This window comes from Brachionichthys hirsutus, chromosome 18, assembly GCF_040956055.1.
Source record: "Brachionichthys hirsutus isolate HB-005 chromosome 18, CSIRO-AGI_Bhir_v1, whole genome shotgun sequence".
Taxonomy (NCBI): Eukaryota; Metazoa; Chordata; class Actinopteri; order Lophiiformes; family Brachionichthyidae; genus Brachionichthys; species Brachionichthys hirsutus.
Genome location: NC_090914.1, coordinates 5,701,734 through 5,720,256, shown reverse-complemented (window position 1 = coordinate 5,720,256; position 18,523 = coordinate 5,701,734). Strand labels below are relative to the sequence as shown.

The 18,523-nt window shown below is 45.2% G+C and overlaps 1 protein-coding gene across 1 annotated transcript; it reads right to left on the bottom strand.

The window, feature by feature from the left end:
- Nucleotides 1-14,383: 14,383 nt before the first annotated feature.
- On the bottom strand, nucleotides 14,384-16,219 carry otx2b (orthodenticle homeobox 2b). The gene is made up of 3 exons (XM_068751714.1): nucleotides 16,123-16,219; nucleotides 15,467-15,618; nucleotides 14,384-15,007 (listed from the first exon to the last, which is right to left on the bottom strand). The coding sequence occupies exons 1-3, from the start codon at nucleotides 16,217-16,219 to the stop codon at nucleotides 14,384-14,386; spliced, it is 873 nt and encodes a 290-aa protein (XP_068607815.1).
- Between the last annotated feature and the right edge of the window lie 2,304 nt (nucleotides 16,220-18,523).

The following is an 18,523-nucleotide window of genomic DNA, read 5'->3' as shown; positions in this document are numbered from 1 at the left end:
TCTGTCCTGCCCTTTGTGCTTCCTCTCTTGTCTCATCCCCTCTCAACCTGTATTTCCCCAACCCCTCTGTTCCTCTCGTCTCCCTTTTCTCTGAGAGTCACTTGCCCACCCTAAACCAGCAAGCTGCCGAGGATTGTGGGAACCCGTGGAATCGCCGTGACCAGGGATGCAGGCGGGGAGCCACAGCAGCGCTGGAATGTGGGGCGTCTGAGGAGATAAGAGCTGTGAGCCCAGCCAGGGAGAGGGGAGCGAGGAAGGGGATGCTGTGTGAGGAAGAGTGAGGGGAGTGTGAGACTGAAACGGGGAGAGCAGCAAGTCTGTGAATGGGGATAGAGAAACACAACACCACCATCAGCCCAGAGAGCAAGGCAGATGGAGACAGAGAAAGAGGGGTGGAGGACTTAGGGAGGGGGGGGGGGGCACACTGAAGATGGGAAGCCAGCCTTATTCCTCTTTGCATTTCATTTACATCCCTGGCCGTATCGACCAATCGGATTGGGAGCAAAGCCCAGGGCTTAGGAGGGGAATAAAAAGACAAAATGCCTTTGCTGCTCTCATCCCTCCCTGATAATACCCCTTCTGTTTTTCTTTTCTCTTTTCCTCCCGTCTATAAGTAGATACTGTCCGAAATGCCAGCGGAAAAGCGACACCTCCGCTTGCTGTGTATCTCGGATAGACCGAGTGGGAGCAGGGGCTGAAAAGACGGCTTTAGCAGCTGGGCCTATCTCCTCTCCTCTCCTCTGGCTGGATGGATGGAGGCGGCGGGCTGGGGTGTGTTGGTTAGTGTTTTGGAAGAGAATGGAGGGTGTGAGAGGCATGAGATATACCGAACTGGCCGCAAATGTTGCAGAATCTCACGCTATAGGAAAACTTTGCCCGTGGATCCCTTTCCTAAGCATGAGAAACCTGTTTCAGGGATGTTTACGAGGCGCCACCGATCCATGTGGAGGAGGCTGCTGAACTCTCCATATTTTCTTGCTTGGGAATTCTGTTATTCGAGGTTTATCTGAAACAGCAACTCTGTTTGCCTGTCGACTTTTGACACAGTGGAGCCTTAATCTTTTAGCGTATTTAGCGCTGTTGTTGTTCTGACTAAATCAGATGTATTCTTCCAGACTCGCTGATGTGTATTGGGTGGAATTAGCCTCATTAGCGTGGGCCTGACGTGATGATTGACCCGTCTCTGGCTTTGTTTGCTTTCTAACTTTGTGTGTGTGTTTCTCAGTGTGTGTTTATTTGTGCTTGCAGGTCTATTTGTCATTGTAGCATTCTCCATTGTGTCCTTGTGTTCGTATTTAGGCCGCATCTATTGTGTCAAAATGGACAAATGCTTAGTGCTCGTGTGATATTGTGCTCCCCCCCACCCACCAACCCCCACCCACCGGCCCTGCTGACATAGCGCTTGTTGAAAATGGTTGCTGGCACACAGATGAGAGTTAATCCCAATAAGGGTCGGTGGCGAATCATTCAGACGCAGAGGGCCCCCTACCTGCCGCCGCCAGATGCGTGTGAGAGATGAGGTCACATCTGGGCCCCCCTGCACCTCCGGAGCATCCTCATCCCTCTCCACCCACACAGCCTCGCCCCTCCAGTGAAACAAACCAAACAATAGAAGGAGGTGTGTGAGGGCTTAGAGATCAGAGCCACCTTTTAACTCTTTGATAATCTCCCACAGACTCCAACACACTGACAGAAGACTGGCATTTCCACGCTGTGTCTGCACATCCCTGTTGGATGTGTGTGTGGAGCTGATCGGGCGGTGGGGAGGAACGAGTATCAAAATGCTTCTGTAGCCACCCTTCACTTAAATGCTCCCCAAACTACGAATGTTTCCTTACTTTTATTTGCGAATGTTCCTGCTTTAATCTATAAATTGTTAAACGTGAACTTTGAGTTCTTCGGAACGTTACTGCACATTATCCCCGCGTTCCGGTTGTTATCTTGTTTGCACACATTTGTTTATTTGATGCAGCGCCTCTCCACCGCTGCACTTCTTGTATATCAAAGACGCCAGTGCAAGAGCGCAATTGAAAATGGCTACCGTGGAGAAAGGTCTTTCTCTACTTTCACTAGCGAAGAGGCAGAAGAAAAAAAAAAGACTCTCTCCTCTCCTCTTAGATCTATTTAAATAATTGAGGAGTAAACTGACAAATTAGGCACCTTTATGGACGCCCCTGGGCTCTCTCTGGGGTCCTTCAGTTTCCCCAATTCAAGAGAGCGCCACCAGCCACAGGATAATATCTCTGTGTGCTTTGAGAGGAGGAGGAGGAGGAGGAGTGGGATAGTGGACCAGGAGGGGTTTCGCCAATCAAGCGGGCCACACTTCCTCCCCCAGGTTCTAATTTTGTGCCACATTAAAGAGCTCGGCCTCCATTTAGGACACAGAGATGCATTTTCATAATTTGCCGGGTCTGTCGACTAGCTCGGGGTGCCCCTTCTTCCTCCCTCTCCACACTCCGTGTCTGAATGGAAGGCCTGGGGAGGAAGACGAGTAATTCATCTGCCTCCTTTCAAGCGACCGGTTTCAGTTCTGCATAATGTTGCTGCTAGGTGTGTATATGTAGCAGCTAATATTCATCTCTTTAATAAGTCTCCATTAGACCCGAATAATATTTCCTACATAAAAGCTGCTTATTGTCAGCCATACAAAACGCTCCATGTTCATTCATGTTCTGATGCTGCATAATTCAGTGCCTGCTCTTCAGCATTGTGGCTCTAATATGAGCCTGATGCTCCCACTGATCAAATGTGTGACGTATTCTATAATACGGTGCTTAAATCTAGGTGAAAGTTGCATTTGCTTTCACTGACGCCGTACATTCTTGAACTGCGGCATGTGTAAGCGATGAGTCGCATGTGATCGGTCACATAATTCACAGTCCCGGGGGGGGGGGGGGGCATTTCATCACTGACGGACGAGCTAATCTAACCCCCCTTCCCCAATTTACAAATGAAAATCCCGCCATCCAATTGAGCTAATAGAGGGACTTGAATGGGATAATAAGATGTGCTGTAATACTGTGTAAAAAGCCTGTAATGTTGTGTTGGTGTAAGAGCCTGTGTGACTGGATGTCTAACTGTTTGCAGTGATTACTGGGGCCTGCGGGCCTGGCGGCTGGGGCAGGGTGCCTCTCCCTGGGCAAGGAGATACGCCCGCCTGCCCCTTCTGCTGGAGCTACAGGGACCGTCATGTCGGGAGGGGAGGATGCTCCCGTGAGCTCGCTCTGTCGCTCTGTCTGTCGCTCGCCGTCATTCTCGCTGCGTCTGTGCTACTGCAGCGCTTGCAGATGTGCACAAACAAGGGGAGGATTAAAGCAAAACGAATCTAAACAGACAAATGGAATTAGAGTGATGGGTGTCGGTGGGCTGGTTCACAGTGATAAACATAATGATGCTCGGTGTGTGTGTGAGTGTGTGTGTGTGTGTGTGTGTGTGCCCGAGTCTAGGGGATTATCAGTGGTTAGGTGTGTGGTGTGTATGGCGGCTTCTGGGTGTCTTTGTGTGTGTTTGCCTTTCTGTCAATGTTTTTGTAATTATGTGTGTGTGTGTGTTTACTTGGTATCTACTTGTGTGTGTGTGTGTGTGTGTGTGATAAATGTGTTTCCTACATTGTCTCACAAAAACAAGCCTGTATGCCCCCTGCATGTGTGTTTTCTGTGTTCTTCTGTCGGCTGAGGTCACATGTCTTCCTCGTTGTTCCTAGCGTCTGTTTGTGTCCCCGTTCTTTAGCTGCTTCCTCAGCCTGCGTGTCTCCACTGGACATCAAAACTCCTCACCTAATACTGGAACACGCCTGGAAAGATGTTTGTGCAATATGATGGTCTCGTGAGGCTAATCTCGCGTAGCGTCCTGCGGGTTTCTCTTGCAGGGTTGCTGTGTGGGTAGACTTGCTTTCTGGTGGCAGGGCTGTCTGTTTGTGAGGTCAGGAGTGTGGAGTTCCCAGCAGGGGGGCCAGTGATCAGCAGCCTGGGGCTCCCCTGCCGAGGGGCTGTGGGATTAGGGCTAAACCCTGCCGTGCCAGATGGGCACTGGTGCACACATTATGCACCAGTGCCAGCACCTTTAGGACCACACATCACCTGCCCACTTATTCTATGGAACCATGGTGGATCTTCACTGCTACTCTTCCCAGAGGTCAATGAACTTCAGGCGTTGCCGTGTTAGCGGATGCATCATCAATCACCTCTCAGGACCAGACCGAACGGCGGCGGAAGAGACGACTGAGACGAGGAAGTCTTCAAAGTGTCAGCTAGTGGGACAGTCTGGCCAGTCAGCAGGTTCGAGGGCGTCGCAAATGAAACTTGATGTGCTATATTACAGAGCCACGGGCAACACTGAAATGATAAAGTGTGTGTGTGTGTGTGTGTGTGTGTGCGTGTTGAGTATATTGGGGACTCTGGAATCATTGCTTCCTGCTTCACTTTTCACTGATTGCTTCCTGCTTCCCTTTTCGTGCACACAACTGACACTTTATTGTTTCCACTTTATTTTGGGAATCACCAGATTGGAGACGGCCGAGGCTGGAGGCGTGTGCTGTCCAGTTGTCCAACGATCCATTCCATACGTGTGAATGTGATGTCCAAGGGAGGACGTATGCTGCATGCGCTTAGCTTCACTCAGGGGAAAATAAAGTTGTGTAAATATAGGACTTTAGAAATCATCTCTGCATTAGTAGAAAGCAGATTACATGAATGAAATGTACAAACAAATGACAGATTACAGGCCAGCACGTTTCAGTCCAGTGCCCTTTTCAACAAGCGGTGCTCAGCACAATGCTTTTCGGCCCCCGGGCCAAGTTCGGATTGTCTTCCTGACGTGAAGGCCTGCTGGCCGGCGGCGGCGGCGTCTTCCACACGGCTGGCCCGTCTCCTCCATTGGTATTAGTTAGACTTCGGAGTTCAAGTGACACAGGGTTTAAAGACGGATCTTTTTTTTATATAATAAAAGAGAGAAGAAAGAGTCGCTGTTGTTCTTGAAAAGCTGTGTTTATCCAGGATTAGAGACACCAACATGTTAATAATTGTTTCTCACAGAACTGCAAAGAAGCACTTTCCTGTAATCCCCTAATCAGGCATTACACCTCTGAGCGAAGCCACAACGCAGGCGCGTAGTGTCTGTGGCGCTGCGTGCCCACATTGTGTAATACTCCCACAGCCGCCCCGGGACCACACCTTCCTGTACGAAACCACCTACTCATCCGTTCCTTCTCTCATTCCCCGTAATACATCTGAGGAAAAGACAGGAGGCGGAGCCGGAAGTGGCGGAGATGAAGATGCTGAGGTTCTCCTTGGGTGTGACCAGGTTGGATCGGATTAGAAATGAGACAATAAGAGGGACAGTGACAGTTGCTTTCTTTTGCTTTTGAATTCTTCTGTGTCCGATGTTAATGTTTGTTTATTGTTCGGCGGTCTCTGCCCCCCCCCCCCACACACACACACACACGCACACATCCCCTTTACTTCCATGGCCTGGTGGGAGAGTGTGATGAGAGGATCGGCAGGGATTAACCTGCAGAATTTAATTAGTGGAGCTGTTGTTACTGCTCTTAACATTTCAATCTCGCTGGGCAGGCTGGCGTTGTGGGGGCCAGAGCTGGGGAGGGAGACGGGGGTCGAGTGCAGAGGCCTGAATTTAAGATCATAATAGTCTTTGACCATGAGAGGGAGCACTTCTTTTTTCTTTCTTTCTTCAAGAATATGAATCTCACCTTTGGCATTTTTTTTCTGCATGTTTTTGATTTAAAAACATGCTAATTTTTTTATATTTGCAGTTTCAGAGATTTTTGTAATAACTTTGACAGTTTGTTATATTTGTACCCTCCCCGCAGTGTCTCGTTGGCCGTGTGGTGGGGAGTAATAGATGGGGGCAGCCAATGTGACCTTGGGGTAGTAACCACCCGATCTGAAGCCACACTGCTGCATTGTAATCCCGATGCTTAATTCCCCATTAACCCATCTGGGGCACTAAAACAAGACGCACACACACACACACACACATGTCTGCATGTTAGAAGCATGTCCTGTGTGCATGTGCGAGGGGGGGGGGTCCATGTACAGAAAATTAAAAAAGCTGCTATAGGAATTTCACCAAGTCCCACCGGAGCAAGCAGCGCCCGTCCCTCTTGGAGAGCTGACCTGCTGGTCACTGGTGAATCCCCTGTTTGTATTCCACACACACCCCCGGCTCTGGGGAGCGGTCTCAGAGGCCTCCTGTGGGACTGCTGGATAATTTAACTCAAACATTATGTCCTGGCTTGTTTGACACCCATTTAAAGCGTCTCAGTCCATGTGTGTTTGCTGCCGTCCGCCGCCGAGCCCCGCTGCGCTGGCGGCGTCACACCCTCTCAAAGACCAAATCAATTTTGTTTGATCAGGTTCCTCATGTCAAAACAATTGATTTTTCTATGTGAATGCAATTGGTGGAGTGGGTCCAGTGCAAGTTAGATGTCTCTTTGTTTATTGTATAACAGAGAGGACATCAGTGCCCCCCCCCCCCCAGGATGCATCCCTATCTTCCCAGCTGGTGCATGACTGGCCTGTGTCAATGCGCCTCCAATTAAGAGCTCTTAAAGAGCTCTGAAGCAGACTCATTAATGAACTGTAGCATCCTTACTGTCCATGCAGGGGGGGGGCTGATTCAGTTTGAGGGTCCGCCGGCCTCACAGCAGGGTGCCCAGAAGGTCAGAACAAGCCGCCTGCTCTGACAAATAAGGTTAATTATTTTACCGTTGATGGTTAGAAACACAGTTGGAGCAGTTTGACTTGAGTCAATAATAAACGTTTTATTCTCTTCTGTTAACATGTAGAAACAAGAGCAGCACCCAGTAGACTATTGAATAGTTATTCTACCCAGTCATGTGCCCCCCCCCCCCAAAAAAAAAACCCATTCCAATTGTTCACCTCCCTGGCATTTGTTTATTCTTTTTTAATGGAAATGACTGTTTGTCTTTATGAAAGTAGGCCAAACAACCGCTGACAAACAAGCGGGGGGGGGGTTGTTGTAGGTCAGGGCGCCACAAGCCATGTGTAACCGTGCCTGGCGAGGGAGCAGGACATGATGTAGTCGGCCACAATAGACACAATAACATACAAACACGCTGGCAGAATGATGTAACATGTCTAGACTAAACACAAACACACACCGCATGAATAAATGAGCTCAAACCGGGAGCAGACAGAATAACAGCAGATTCTAAAGGACGGTCCCAAATGCAGCTTTTAGGACAATTCCAGCTCCGCAGGCTGCTGGTGGGGTAACGGGTCAAAGAGGGTCGATGAGAACGCCGCTCTCTGCTGGAGTTCATAAACTATAGCAGGGAACAGATGGGAGAAGCTAATCATTGGTCGTTTTAACTGATCAATTTGATTCATCTGTGAACTGATTTGAGTGGACAAAGGCTGTAGCAAGTACCGCCTGTGGTTCAGCGGGAATTCAAGTCATTGTGTAACGTTTGACCTTCATTACAGGGGCCTTTTAAAAAAAGGAAGTGCATGTTTAGACTCCTTTTATTAAATTAATATTAATCTACAGGATTTGATCCGTTTGGAGGATGCTTTTTTATTTATGTCTTTATGAGTTCTGAATTCAGAATGAGCTTTAGGGTTGTTGTTGTTGTTTGTCCTGTGACAGATTGCATGTGCACAAACAAACGCACCATTGTTCACGGTAAGACTCGGCTAAGTTATTTAGAATAATGCCGTTTCTCTGACACGTAGAATAAGAACATGAATTTCATTAGCAGTAGAAGTTGACCTATTGTTTATTAGACCAGAGTTCATTCATGAATAGACCTCATCTAATAATAATGGATGCAATTGTGTTTAAATACCCCCCCCCCCCCCCCAAACAAACGCACAAACACGCACACACACAGCAGATGCCCCCTGATGCTCCTTCACATAAAGCGGGCACGTGATCCATGCCCCGAGTCCACCGGCCTGCCAGCCTCGTGGCATTGTGTTCCCCCTGGGCGGGCAGCCGGCCTCCCTAAATACCCTTTTGTCTCGGGTGGGATAATAATGCAGTGGCCCAAGCCACTGGTGTGGCACACGCACCGCCACTCACCCAACCGGTCTGTGACCTAAACAGGTGGATGGGGGGGGGGGGGGGGCAGTCTTGCATCTGTCCTCCCCCCCCCCCCCCCCAGAACTCAACGACTCCCGGAGTCAGTCATCACCCCATATGGCCTCAGGAGAGAGGGAGATACGCAGGCAGGCCCAGACTAACAGGTGGAAGGAGAGAGAGGGGGATAATAGAGATACTATTGATCAGGATGGTCGGGATTTCTAAACTGTCAAATTAGCTGTCTACGATGAAGGAAGGTGGTTTGAAGACCCTCAGAAGTTTTCACTTAAACCCTTAAGCCATATTAAATGTTTTGCCTGCGTTGTGTGTGTGTGTGTGTGCGTGTGTGCGTGTGTGCGTGTGTGCGTGTGTGAGCTGAAAACACCATCTCCTTCACTGGCATGATTCGGTGACCAGGCTACTTTTTTTCCATTTATTTAATTTGAGAATTTGGGTAAAAGTTATTTTCAGGCAGAAAAAAAACACCAGTGAAGCATCTTTGGTAAATTTGATCTTTATCTGTGGGTCAATAAATCTTGAACTAGCATTCACAGACGAGCTGAAAAGTTTTCCTATGGATGCATACTTTTTCCAGAAGTTGAACTGTGTCGGAGGCTTGTGTAATCCAGAAGCTCGCTTTTCATGTATTCGAGTCACGTTGGACGATGGCAAACACTCGTGGGCCGTGAATCTCAAAGGCTTAGCTCCTGCGCGGTGACACCCTGAAACAGTTCATTGATGTACAACACTCAATGAAACATTGAAATAAGCCGAGAAGAGAATTCCGCCTTTTCCTCCCTCTCTGCGCTGTAGCCATACTATGCTGTCCTTGTATAGGTGGGGGCGGCGGCCTCCCGGCTTTAATCTGTTAGGTGTGGCTAATTAATTTGTTTGGTTCCTCCTATAGACCCACTCTCAAGAGAAGAGTGTTTGCAAGAGATTAAGAGATAGTGTTTGTTAAAAAGGTGTAAATTAGGGCCCAGGGCTCAACGCATACACACCTGTGTTAGGTGTTATGATAGGGAGTCTCCTGGGGCCGAGCAGAGATGTGGATGTTTCTCATGTCACTGTACTGTTACATATCATAGGGATGCAGCCTAAACACACCTTAAAGAAAAAAAATTGGTGTCATGTCACATACAATGTTGAATGAAATCCTGCCTTTTATAAATTAATTGCCTTTGCTCAGTAAATCCCACCAAGGATTAATGGGAAATTAGTCAATTCTATTATTGTTGAACTACTTTTTTCCTCTTCTGAGTTATGTTGTGAATCCTGCACTAAAAATACCGGCGGAATAGAGAAAAAAAAACTGCTCTGCTCACCATGAAGTCATTAAATTTGTAAGCTATTTGTGATCAAAAGGTGCGTTTCCATGAGTTTGATCATGTCTCACGTCTCAAATGGCAGGCGCTCCAGCTATTTCCCTCGATTTTCAGTTGACATTATAAAATAGAACATAAAAGCTCGCTGTGTAAATGATGTTAAATGCCTCCGCTGACGTTCATTGCATTCTGTGCTGTTTCTGACTCGCATTTGATGCCCTCGGTGCTCTGCTTCAACTCAAGTGGGATTATTCGTGTCCATCCGCGGCTGGGCTCGGACCACTCGCCCTGATGCCCAACGCTTTATTGACTAAACCATGAAGGAACGATTTCAGCTGCAAAATTCACCACTAATGGTTGAAGCAGCTTGAAATAATGTGGCCTTTCGTTTCGTTTGGGGAGAATTAAGGAACTGCCATGACATATTCATGACACCTGAATAAATCCATCCGCTAATGGAGGCCATGTGATACAAAGTTTTGACCTTTTAATTTAGAATTTTAGCATGTTTTGATATTTAAACTATTTTTAGCACAGGAATATTTCATGTCTCTTTTGTTTTATAGGTCTAAAAACGTCCTTGATTAATTGTGCATGATTCACATTTATTTTCATGAAAGACCAAATGCATCAAAACGACAACCAGGATTTTCCTTTGCTGTGAGGCGTGATGTGATTTAAATACTGACTGTCTGTTTCAGCTCTGCGTATTATTAACTTACATTACTCATCAGTCAGGTGTGTCTATACTTACTATTTCACCAATTGACCCTGCATCATCATCATCATCATCATCAAACAGAAAAATTCAGATTATGGCTTTGCAAGTTGGCAAAAATATTGATTTATACTTAATGATTTCTCACAAATACTGCAGCTAAAATGTTCTAAATGGATGTCCAGTCCACTTTAGGTGAACATTAACTAACTAGATATTAACTCGACCCATAAGGATTGTAATAATGTGTTTTTTAAAATATGCTGAGGTCTGGTAATCTTCTTATGGGTTTGATTTTTTGTGTGTGCTGCTGAATAGCTTTAAAAAATGCATCAGTGATGGAAGGTTGGACTGGACACTCATCCATCGCCCTCCTCCCACCTACTATAACTTGAAATAGGCCATCAAGTGGCTAATGAACTGATAAGCTCGCTGTGTCCTGTGGGGCTTTGGAACATCATAAGTCAAATATTTAGGAACATTTGACCAGACTGCATGTTTTTTTATTTTTTATTAAAAGCACTTATGCGGGTAAACAAAAGGAATAAAGTCCCATTTAAAGTGCATGTGGTTTTTCTACAGCCGTGAGGGAAACTGAAACAGGATCTCTGAGGATGTCTTTGCATGTTCTTTGATGCTTTTGCAGAGAGAGTCTGTGGCCCTTCACTTCATCAGACCTCCAGCTCATCAAGCTGCTGCTCTCATTATCAGCTGGGGATCTCTGTAAATCCACAGATTTATGTGTGGCAATCTGAGAAATTAAAGCAACATGCTTTTTAGTGTGCTTATACTTCAGATCTTTTTTTCAAAGCATTTAAATCAGCTAGGCTACACAAAAACCCTTTAAATTTAATCTTTGGATTACCAAATTCATTGATGACATCACTAACGTAAATTATTTCATAAAAAGTATGACAAAGCCTAGATATTAAAGGATACTAATTGATTATCTTCAAAGTATTTTTTTAATTAGTTGTTGCATTTTACCACATTGTGTTATTTTGCGTTTATTTATTTATAATCTTATTTCAATGTGTAAATTATAAATACATGTGCATGTAATCATTTAGAGGGCTATTAGCTATTTTTTGACTCCAGATTTCTGTGCAGATTTCTCTCTCTCTCTCTAGTAATAATGTAATAAATGAACTTTTGCCCGGATTTACGCTTTCAATTCATTCAAAGTTCCAGTAACGACAAACATCTGACTGACTTGAGCTTCTTCACGCGTAAACTTCTGCGTAAGGAGAGAAACTCAGATCACCTGTTGGGGCCGTCTGTGCCATTTTCCTAACTGATGATCGGAGGCGGGTGGCCGTCGCCTCCTTCCTCCAGCGGCCCGCAGCAGCCTTTAAACGGGCCCTCGGTTGTCTCAGCAGCCAGACCGGGACAAGGGACGCAGCGCAGCCGCGGCTACAGGCAAGAACCAAGAGGGACGAACACAGCGTCGGCTGCCCCATATGCTCCAGAGCACTGCTCTGCTCCATGATTACAACTATGTATTGTGGAGGCCGGTGCTTTAAATCCTCCTCGTGACTTTGTGCGCTGTGGAGGCACCGAGATTACAAGAACTATGCAGGAAGAACAAAGAAGGTGCAGAATTGTGGGATTTCAGCCCGTCAGTGAAGAACATCATTTAAACGGTACATTTATTATTATTTTATTTTATTTATTTCGACCACGTAAACAACAAAGGATAAAATGATAAAACAATACTAAAGATGGCCTCTTTATTCCCAATGAGCTGAACGGTTCTGTGTCTCTTTCTGACCTCCATCGTTTATTCAGAGGAACGTTTACAACAAATACGCATTAAGATGGATGACAAACGTCTCGACGCGGAATCCAGTGAGATCTCTTTCCTTCTTTCGCGTCTGTTTCGCTCGTTGGAACATTTAAAAGTATCCGGAAACCCTCCTTTTTTCTCCTTTGCTTGCGGCAGCCGGGCTGGCGGAACTGTTGACGCGCCTCATGAATATTCAGGCTCCTTTTAGGGGTTTCCAAATTGAATCGTTGCGTCATTAAGCGCCATAAAGATGCACGCGCAACCTGCTAAACTCTGCGTAAATATTAGAATATTACGACGCCAAAAATAGGCCTGCGTGATCAAATAAACGCCAAATGCAAATTACAGCCATTTCTGCGTCACCCTTGAATAACTTGCAGGCTATTGTATAATTAAGTCTTTGAAAAGTGCAACCAAACCCCTTCAAGCACGCGCTCACACACGCACACACACACACCTAATGTTTTTTTCTTCTGTCCACGCAGGAGTGGAATCAAAGTCGCTCTTCTCTTTAACGCTTCGATTATTTCGAGCAACGCTTTTAATTAGTGCGCAGCTTTAGCGGAGAGTCCAAATGAAAGAGAGATTATTGGCAATGTCAAGGACGCTAATTGAATGTTGGACTTCTAACAATTAACCCACTGCAGAGCCGCGTCGCCTCATTACGCATCCCACAGTCGCGCTGACGTCACTGCGTCATGACGCGAGACTTGGAGCAGCAACAGTAAACAGGAAAAAAGGAATAAATATCATGCAAATCAATTCAGCCTCTGGATGAGAGGGTTGAGTCCTAAATTTAAAGATGAATATATGACTTACAAAATAAAACGCGTGTGTTTGCTTTAATCAGTGACTCCGGTTTTAATGATGACGTCATATTTAGAATGCAGTGTTTATTTCTTTTATTTTGTATATGTCCTAATTATTTTAAATAATCTAGTGTTTCTCCTCGTGACGCGTAATAACCCGAGCTAACAGCTGCACTTTCTTTAAGTAATAATAATAAATGCAACCCAGAGTTTCCGCTGTTTCTCGCCAGATTAAATATTAGGCTTCGTCTCAGAGCGCACGTTTGAGGATCAGGCGTGTAAACCCATGCGGTGCGCTTTGAATGGCACCGCGCCGACCCCCGAGCCTCAAAGAAAACCCCCGGCGGGGAAATATTGGGATTATTATCTCTCGGCCGCTGGGATTGAACCCGCAGCATTCTAAATCCATATAGAGATCCGAATTGAACCGACAGGAAACAAAAATAGTCCCCTTTTTATGTGTAAACTTTCGGATTTTTTTGGGGCCTTTCTTGTTTAAATTTAAAAAACAGCGCTTTTATCCTAAATTCTAGGGTTCTGGTTTTATTATTTGGGATAACAAAAGGTGACATTTTATTTTCTCCCATTATTAATTTGTAAGACCGTTTATGAATACCCATTAGAAAAACAAAGCTTTTAAAGAATATGCGCTCGGCACAAATCTCTCTCTCTCTCTCACACGCGCGCGCGCGCGCGCACACACACACACACAGATCGCATCTTGATGAAAGAGTTTTAAGCTCACAGGACCTTTATTCATGTCTTTTCAGCGGTGAGGTCACACCCTTTTCGGGGGCCAGTAACGGATCCACAATCACCGTGCAGAGATCAATGCGCGGCAGCAAGTGTGGCGCTCTCAAACAGCCGACAGTCATTTCCAGTTGGGCTTAGCCTCCATTATTACTATCATGTGCGCGGAAAGTCTCGTCTGTCTTTACGGTGCCGGCAATTAAACCGTTAACGTTTTCCGTTGTCCCAAAAAAAGAGAGATAGAAATCTATTAAAATCACAGCAGAGAGTCTGATGCGAGGGGGGGGGGGGGGGGGGGCTCACAAATTGCATACAATACAACAGATCACAGTTTCGAAGGCTATAGCACAGATAAAAAAAAACAACACACATATGTACGATTTATATAAGACACACTGATTGTCTCTTAGAAACTACATATCGATTCCTTATAAACGCTTTTTTTCCTTAAATAAAGTAGCGCATCCATGTCCGCGCGTCCTCCCCCTGTCTCTGCCAGCTGGAGGAAGCTTGTGGGAGGTCTGTCCATCCCGAACTTGGGTTCAGAGAAACGCTATAGTTCCGTGGCTGAGGTGTTCGTTTCGTTCAGAGTCCGCGCTGCATGTGCTGCCTCAACAGGTGTTTTGACGCTCCGAGGCGCACGCACGCACACACACACACACACACACACATGAGAGACATGGATACAATGTGTGATTGAAGTAAAAAAAAAAACCCAACTCTTTGTCGGAGCTAAAATAAATTAAACATTTTCCTCTAGGAGGACCAAAAGCCCGAGCCCCCCCCCCCCTCCCCGGGCCCCCCCGGAGCCCTGCCTCGCCGAGCCCGACAAACATTTTCAACCAGATGGGATTTACTGAGATGGCAGCGCCGTGCGTGTCTGATGTGAACGTCATTGTTTTGTGCACTTTTAAGCAGCTGTCTGCGCTGTTCACAGGACCTGGAATTTCCACGAGGACGTTTGATCCTTATAATCCAAGCAATCGGCATTGAAGTTCAGCTTCCACGAAGCCGCTTGGTCCTTATAATCCAAGCAATCTGCTGTGGAGTTGAAGCCCAGGCCGGACGCGCCGTAGCCCTGGCTGGGGAGGGACGCCGGGGACTGGTTCAGATGGCTCGTCACCGCGTTGGTGCTCATCGGACTGAGAGTTGAACCGGGCCCTGACAGCTGATGGTGCATGGGGGCGAGGTAGGAGCCGCAGTCCATGCCGCTGAAGTAGGACGTCGAGCCGGCGTAGCCTTGGCTGTAGCTCGAGGCCTGGGTGTATGTCATGGGGTAAGACCTCTGCATGCAGGAGGAGGAGGTAGACTGGGGGTCTGAGAGCGGGGAGATGGACGCCGGGCTCCATATGGACACCGGCGCCGTGCTGGTTGGGATGGCGGGGACCGTGGTGGTGCTCGTGGGGGGCGTGAACTGGCCGCTGGCTCCGCTCTCTGAACTCGCCTCTCTGCTTGGGGAACTTTTCTTTTTGGCAGGACGTACCTTGTTCTGGCCCCCGTTTTGCTGCTGCTGCTGCTGCTGGCGACACTTTGCCCGCCGGTTCTTGAACCACACCTGGAGAGGAGTCACAGATTGGTTCAGGTTGTTTTTGTTTTCATCCCTGGAAATCAATACACTTTATTTTCTCTCGGTGAATCGATTATTATAAGAAACGGGGATCTATATTATTTTCTTTACTCTAGGATAATTGTGATTATGTTTATGGACGGATCGACCAATAAGAGGAATCGTCTGCCTCCAGTTCCAAATGATTATAAATTCAGGCAGACAAAAACCTATAAGCTTCAAATATTCAGTCAGTAACGGGTTAAAGTTAGTTCGTCTCGCAGTGTTGGTATAAATATGTATTTTTCTCTCTTATTCAATTTGGTATTTATCTTCAGTGAAATGAAAACATCTTCACAAATTGCCGTTTCTTACACGTCGCTGTATAAATTATTCACTTGATTTTCCGTTTCTCCGTCTCTATAAATACCGTAAAATGACCGCATTGATCAGTTCCCGTTAACTCACCTGCACCCTGGACTCCGGTAGATTGATTTTCAGCGCCACCTCTTCGCGCATGAATATGTCCGGGTATCGAGTTTTGCCGAACAACGCCTCCAAAATGTCGAGTTGTGCGCGCGTAAAAGTAGTCCTCTCTCGCCTTTGCTTCCGTGGCGTTGCTGCAAAAAATAAAAAAGTAAATGTAGATTAATTGATAACTATATAGGTATTAAAAATAGAGTAAAATAAAACTTTGTCTATGTGTTTCAAAAAAATATTTTTTTTATTGTTGTTTACGTAATGACGCACGAGTCCTGTGAGACATCGGTGCATGCAAATTGTCCTTTAGTCTCTTTTGCCAAATCATTAATAGATTTTGAGGAAAGTAAACGTAAATTCTCAAGATAAAAATACAAATGAATGAGAAGAGACTTACGTTTATTTGAATTTACTGTATTTAGTAGCAGACATTTACCCAATAGATCATTGATCCAATCGATATAGTCACTCTTCATCTTTACTGGATCCGCAATTTGGAGGTAGATCCACTTATAAAACTTTACATTTTGGAAAGAAGGATTTAATTACACGCGGTCACATTTCCAGTTGATTAAATATAGTGGCTTCACAATAAATTGTTCTTTCGTCACTCCTTATTTATTCTTGAAGAAGGTTCAACCCACCTGGATAGCCCACAGATGGATGCAAAAGATCCATTCCAGATGTGGTTAAGCTGAGCCCGTTCACCGTGTAAGGTGGTTGCTTTAGATACGACATCATGCTAATGTTTGTTTGAGGGCTGAAGTTGGAGAAAATTTTGAAAACTGATGGAGCTCCCCAGATGAACTTGGTGTCCTCCGCTCGTTGCACGGTCCGGGGGATTCCGGGCAGCTGTTCCAAAACAAAAACAAAAAATAAAGGAATTAGAATAAAGGAAATGGAAAATGTTGACCATTTGTTGGTCCTTAATAATTAAACTGCCATATTAAAATCTGTACTCCCAAAGTGCTTTAACTATTTAGCTTAATTTTCACTTTTAGTTCAGTCTGTCTATTTATTCCTCTCTCTCTTTATTTTGTGTTTGTGTATAAATCAAAACGGACTCAATCGTAGGTGACGGAAGGAAAGTATTTTAAGTTACAAAAACAGAAACAAAAATTCACATATCAATTTTCAATAGATAACTGTTTACATATTTTCCGAATATATTATATTATTTCCTTTGGAATTAAATACATAATTAGAAACACCGAATTTTTACAAGGCTTGATTTTTAATTTAGAGTATTTATTATTTATTGTTTTAAACCATATCTTGGTTACGCGCTTGTTAGACTTTAAATAGAAATAAATGCGCTCTGACTGGTCCATGTGTGATTGCAGTTCACTTCAACTTCAGTGACCCTCCCCCGTCATCCCCACTGCGCGCCTTGATTAGTTGCATTTTTTTTTCTTCTTCAATATCCAACGGTTTTAACCCCCTCATCCCAATCTGTCACACTTAAAAAAGATCCGTCTACCGTTGCACCCCCCCCCCCCGCTCAATAACAGTCACCCGGTCGGTGAATTAATTATAATAAATGTTTTTCTTCTGATGAATTATTGACATAATCCAAGCGGCATTTCAGAGGAGCTGCAGTTTGGCATCAACGCATCCAATCTCAAAAAAAAAAAAAGAATGCAAAACGACGGCAGCGGTTCTGCTGCGCGCAAAACCAGATTTAAGGAGCGCACATATCTGCTGGGGTTCTATCTAATGATCTTTTCTTTAAAAAAAATCAATCAATCCAGTTGTTTAGTGAATCAGTGTGTTCATTTGACATTAATTAAATACGTGAAATGTGACGCGATGGTGATTTTATTCCTCTCTGGGGGGAAGGAGGTGAAGGCTCCCCTAAAACATTTTCTACATCAGACCCATAAATAATGTTTTCAGCCTGAAATATCCACAATTATCAATCTTTACTTAAATTTAGACCGAGGAATCGAAATAAAAATCAATAAAAAAACTTCACCAGTGTTTCAGCCAGCGAGTGTAAAATTTGTGAAATATGACTAATCCTAAAAGCGTGAATTTAATTTTGAACGTCTTTGTTTCCAATAGCAGAGGCTAATTAGCATTGACATCATTTAGGCCTATACTTCAGTCTGCTCAAATAAACAGCAGACTTTTAAGAGTTCATCCTGATGCCATCAACCAGACCAGAGCTTCTCTCAGTGTCGAGTTTCTTCTGTTCAGACCACATCATTTAATTATTTTCCCCGAAGCCCTTTTAAAAATGCTGTTCTACAGGATGGATTTTTATTTATTTAATTTGTTTACTTGTTTATACGATGCTTTATTTATCCTGCCATTAAAAAAAAAGCCAACACAATAGGATGATAATAATAATAATGGCCATAAAAGTTAAACTTACCCTGTTATCAACGACGGAAAAGTTCTTTGTCTGCGCGTTTTCCTCCAGGAGAACTAATAAAGCGCAGAAAAAAGACGTCCCGATGGCGACTGAAACAAAACTAAACCAACCGAGAGCAGGAGCAGCAGGAGCAGGAGCAGCAGGAGCAGGAGCAGGAGCAGGAGCGGGAGCAGCCGTCGTCAGTGCGCATTGAAGTTAAACGTTGGGGTTTGGAGCGGAGCGGAGTGATGGAGGAGCATGTGCGCCTTTAGGATTTGTTGGTGTGTTGTGAGTTGAAGTGGTTTGACTTGGATTTTGTACCGACTGCCAGCCAATGGGAGCCGCAGGACCGAGCTGAGGTCTGTCTCCGTCTCTCACTCCGGTGGGGAGGATGAGTTTTTCTTTTCTTTTTTTTTTTCTTCTTCTGGGAAACAAATGCATCCTGCTGCTTTTTTTTTTTTTTTGACGCACGCTCCTCAGCCAATGGCAGCGAGAGGGCGACCGACAACATCCCCATCCCACCGCAGAGAGGTGCGTTGATGATAAATAAACGGTGTGCCGGTGGATGATGAGAAGAGTTTAAACGACGTTTGGCCACCATTTTTTATTACATTTATTTGATGTATGATAAGCGTAAAGAATGGGTTAAAATGGAACAATTTACGCGTTCTTAAAATTCAGTGAACAGT